Source organism: Carlito syrichta, unplaced genomic scaffold (assembly GCF_000164805.1).
Source record: "Carlito syrichta isolate Samal-C Ts95f unplaced genomic scaffold, Tarsius_syrichta-2.0.1 Scaffold305222, whole genome shotgun sequence".
Taxonomy (NCBI): domain Eukaryota; kingdom Metazoa; phylum Chordata; class Mammalia; order Primates; family Tarsiidae; genus Carlito; species Carlito syrichta.
Genome location: NW_007249318.1, coordinates 104,207 through 109,346, shown reverse-complemented (window position 1 = coordinate 109,346; position 5,140 = coordinate 104,207). Strand labels below are relative to the sequence as shown.

Sequence of the window (5,140 nt, the reverse complement as noted above, 5' to 3'; positions counted from 1 at the left end):
TTTATTTTTATTATTTATTTATTTTTAGAAAGTAGGATTTATTGAGAGGACAGAAAAGCTCCCACAGCGGGAGGGGATTCAAAGGGGTTGCCCTATTTTTATTTTATTTTTTGTAGAGTTTGGATCTCGCTACATTGCTCTGGCTGGTTTTAAACTCCTGGGCTCAAGTGATCCTCCTGCCTCTGCCGCCACCTCACAAAATACTAGGATTACAGACGTGAGCCACTGTGCCCAGTTGGAAATGTTTCTTGTGTGTGTGAATAAAGGACACATTAAACACAAAAATATGTTGCTTGATCTCTTTGTATTTTGTTTTTCAGGTAGGAACAAGATTATGGGCCTTAGTCCTTTTAATTAATCTATCATCATCATGGCGAATGTGGGCTGTCCCAAGGCTAGCGATAGTCCTTTTTCATCAGAGAAACATTCCCAAGTCATCTTGGCCCAAATCAATAAAATGAGAAATGGACAGCATTTCTGTGATGTGCAGCTGCAAGTTGGAAAGGAAACTTTTAAAGTTCATCGGCTGGTTTTGGCTGCCAGTAGTCCTTACTTTGCAGCTTTGTTCACTGGAGGAATGAAAGAGTCCTCAAAAGATGTTGTACAGATTCTAGGAATTGAAGCTGGAATCTTTCAGGTACTTCTAGATTTCATTTACACAGGTATGTTACATGATCCTGAAGCTTTGAGTAAAGAATGATTCAATTACTCATATGCTACTGTGGGAACATAAATTGATCTAACTTATCTAGAAGGTAATTGAGGAACATGTTATCACGAGACTTTGAAAAGTTCATATCTTTTGACCAGGTACTCCTTTTCTAAGAATCCAAAGGAGTTAACTAGTGATACAGGTAAATACTTATGTGCCAGGATTTTATTGTAACATTATAATAATATGTAATTGAATATAGTCTTATTGTCTCTCAGTAGGTTATATGGTTAAATAAATTGTTACATAGTTCTGTAATATTTTTTAGATCTCACAAGTGATTTAAAATATATGTATACTATTATGGAAGAATGTTTACAATACAGCAAATGAAAAAAATCAATATACATACAACCCCCATTTTGTAAATGAAAAAACCCCCAAAAAAACCAAACCTTTGTGTGTACTTGTGTGAGAGAGATCAGAATGTTGATAGTGTTTTTCTGTAGTTAATGGAATATAGATTTTTTTTCTTTTTTTCCCCAAAATGTTTATTAGCATGTTATCAGTATGCATTATTTTAGACAAAGCTTCTATTTTAAAATGTTTGGCCAGGTGTAATGGCTCAAGCCTGTAATTCCAGCACTTCGGGAAGCTGAGGTAAGGGGATTGCCTAAGTTCACAGGTTTGAGAATAGCCTGGGCAACTTGGTGTGACCTCACCTCTACAGTAAATCAAAAAATTAACCGTGCGTGGTAATATGCGCCTGTACTTCCGGATACTTGAAAAGCTGAGGAGGGCGGATCACCTGAGGCCAGCAGGTCAATGCTGGGGTGGCTGTGAATGTGCAACTGCACTCCGGCCTGGGTGACAGAGTGAGACTCTGACTCCAAAAAAAAAAAAAAAAACCCCAACAAATAAATAAATAAATTCCACTCCAGCCTGGGTGACAGTGAGACGCCAACTCAATCAATAAATAAATAAAATGTTTTTGTGCTGGACGCGGTGGCTCAAGCCTGTAATTCCAGCACTTTGGGAGGCTGAGGCGAGAGGATTGGCTGAGCTCAGGGGTTTGAGACCAGCCTGGGCAACTTGGTGAAACCTGGTCTCTACAATAAATAAATAAAAAAAAAAAAAGCCAGGTATGGTACTTGGCACCTGTATTTCCAGCTACTTGGAAGTCTGAGGCAGAAGGATCACCTGAGCTCAGCAGGTCAAGGCTATGGTGACCATGAGCGTGCACTACAACCTAGGCAACAGAGTGAGACTCTTGACTCAAAAAAAAAAAATGTTTTTGAAGAGTTTTAATGACATTAGAAAATGCACACAAAAACTATATATAGTCTTGCATATCTTACATAATGTAACAAATACACATAGAAAAAATATTTGAAAGAAATACACTAAAGTGTAAATATAATGTATGTCTGTTTATGGGGAAAGGTGTGTTTGTTTTTTTTTGATGTGGAGTCTCACTCCATCGCCCAGGCTGGAGTGCAGTGGCAGGCTCATGGCGACCCCAGCATGGATGTGCTGGGCTCCGGTGATACTTCTGCCTCAGCTTTCCAAGCAGCCAAAACTACAGGTGCGTGCTACCACACCCAGCTAATTTTTTATTTATTGTAGAGACAAGGTCTTGCCAAGTTGCCCAGGCTGGTCTTGAACCTGAGGGCTCAGGTAGTCCACTTGCCTCAACCTCCCAAAGTGCTGGGATTACAGCCTGAGCCACCAAACCCTGCCAAGGTGTGATTTTTATTTTTGTTTTTATATTTTTCTGTCTTAAGCTTTTTTCCACAGTGAATATATATTACTCTTATAATCAGAAAAACAGTTTGAAAACAAAGACTGTGTTTATTTGATCCAAAATTTTTTAAACAAGCTTTGACAAATTTTATTAAAGAAAAATTTTTCATGGTTTACTTTTTACCAGTCCATTCTGGCATGCTTCTAATGATGTCAGAATCACCTGGATCAATGGTAGCCTGTGTGTGTGTATACTCTAGTATTTTCTGAAGACTGTGCCAATTCAATATTATTGTCACTGTAGTGATCGACACCAGTCTTGGCCAACATAGCATAGTACTCTATTTTGGATTTCCTCACAGCTGGGCAGTTGATGGCAAGGATGACCAATTTTGCTTCACCTTGTCTGATCATTTTTAAAGTCTGCCTGTATACTAGCATGTACTTTCCACTTTTCATAATGAATTGGAGCCTAGAGTTGATTGACTCTAGTGATTTTTTCTTTCAACTTCCCTGCGGCCACCATCTTCCTGCCTTAGGTACAGGATGGTCCCCAACCAAGAACAGCTACTAAGACGGATACAAAGCGAGAAAGCTTTCTGGTCTAGTTTTGAAACTATGCTATGGTCTCCTTAAAGAACTGTGTGATGGGAGATAATTATGTGGCCCAATAAAGTTTCTTTTTTTTTTTTTTGAGATGGAGTCTCACTCTCTCGCCCAGACTGGAATGCAGTGGCCACTCCCGGCCACCGCAGCCTCGACCTGCTGGGCTTCGGCGATCCTTCCGCCTCAGCCTTCCGAGTAGCCGGAACTACAGGTGCGCACTACCACGCCCAGCTAATTTTTGATTTATTGTAGAGATGAGGTCTTGCCAATTTGCCCAGGCGGGTCTTGAACCCGTGGCCTCAGGCATTCCACTCACCTCAGCCTCCCAAAGGCGCAGGATTACAGCTGAGCCACCGAACCCGGCAAGTATTTTTTTAATGCATGGCATTGGAACCTGAAAAATGACAAAAGGTGATTTCTCAGTGTTGTTTGTATTTCTTTTTGGAAAATTTCAGAAACAATGATAAATTTAATTTGGGGACTTTAACAATTATTGTCTTTTATCTACTAAAAGCAATGAAGCTCTGTTGACCTAGCATTGAGGAGTTCTTGACCTCACTGTTCAGAATGACTTGTGTGAATTATTTCTTTCTTTTTCTTTTTCTTTTTTTTTGAGTTGGAGTCTCACTCCATCACCCAGACTGAAGTACAGTAGCCACTCCCAGCCACTGCAGCCTCGACTTGTTGGGCTCCGGCAATCCTTCCACCTCAGCCTTCCGAGTAGCTGGAACTACAGGTACTCGCTACCACTCCCAGCTAATTTTGATTTATTGTAGAGATGAGGTCTCACCAAGTTGCCCAGGCGGGTCTCGAACCCGTGGGCTCAGACAATCCACTCACCTCAGCCTCCCAAAGGCGCGGGCTTACAGGCTGAGCCACCGAGCCCGGCAAGTATTTTTTTAATGCGTGCCATTTGAACCTGAAAAATGACAAAAGGTGATTTCTCAGTGTTGTTTAACATTTCTTTTTGGAAAATTTCAGAAACGATAGCCGGGCTCGGTGGCTCAGCCTGTAATCCCGCGCCTTTGGGAGGCTGAAGTGAGTGGATTGCCTGAGCCCGCGGGTTCGAGACTCGCCTGGGCAGCGAGACCTTATCTCTACAATAAATCAAAAAATCAGCCGGGCGTGGTAGTGCATGCCTGTAATTCCGGCTACTTGGAAGGCTGAGGCAGAAGGATCGCCGGAGCCCAGCAGGTTGAGGCTGCGTTGGCCGGGAACGGCCACTGCACTCCAGTCTGGGCGACAGAGTGAGACTCCAATTCAAAAAAAAAAAAAAGTTCACCTCTAAACTGAGCGCGATGGCTCACACTTGTAATCCCAGCACTTTGGGAGGCAGAGGCTAGAGGATTGCCTAAGTTCACAGGTTCGAGACTAGCCTGGGCAACTTGGTGAGACCTTGTCTCTAAAATAAATCAAAAAATTAGCTGAGTGTGATGGTGTGCGCCTGTAATTCCAGCTACTTGGAAGGCTGAAGTGGAAGGATCGCCTGAGTCCAGCAGATCGAGGCTGTGATAGCTATGAGTGTGCCACTGCACTCTAACCCAGAAAAAAAGTGAGATTCTGACTAAAAAAAAAAAAGTTCACCTTTATCTGCTAGGGAGACTAAGAAATGTAGTTTTCAGCAGGGTAAAGTTGCCACCCACAACAAAATCAAGGTTCTGTTAGTAAGGATGAAGGGAGAAGGAATATTGGGTATTTATTGAACAGGGAAATTTGTTGACTTTGTCACTATTCTTTTAAAACATGTTCTTTCATTTTTCATTGTGATAACTTTTTTTTTGGTATAGAAGCAGCTAAACCTGTTATTCTATTTTCTCTCCTTTGGAGTTATAGTTCTTTATTAACCATTTACATTAATGATTACTATTGGCCTGGTTCGGTGACTCATACCTATAATCCCAGAACTTTGGGAGGCTAAGGCAGGAGGATTGCTTGAGCCCAGGAGTTTGAGACTGTCCTGGGCAACATAGTGAGACCTTGTCTCTACAAAAAAGTAAAAAAAACTAGCCAGGCGTAGTAGCGCGCGCCTGTAGTTCCAGCTACTTGGAAGGCTGAGACGGAAGGATCGCCAGAGCCCAGCAGATCAAGGCTGCAATGGCCGGGAGCGGCCACTGCACTCCAGTCTGGGTGACCGAATGA

The 5,140-nt window shown here is 42.1% G+C and overlaps 1 protein-coding gene across 2 annotated transcripts in view; it reads left to right on the top strand.

Moving 5' to 3' along the window:
* The first annotated feature begins 319 nt into the window (after positions 1 to 319).
* IPP (intracisternal A particle-promoted polypeptide) overlaps positions 320 to 5,140 on the top strand; it is a 50,302-nt gene continuing 45,481 nt past the window's right edge. For both annotated transcript variants that reach the window (XM_021714098.1, XM_008061368.2), the window contains exon 1: positions 320 to 662. In XM_021714098.1, the coding sequence (XP_021569773.1) occupies positions 371 to 662 (292 nt within the window). In that variant the 5' untranslated portion in view covers positions 320 to 370. The remainder of the gene's footprint in view (positions 663 to 5,140) is intronic.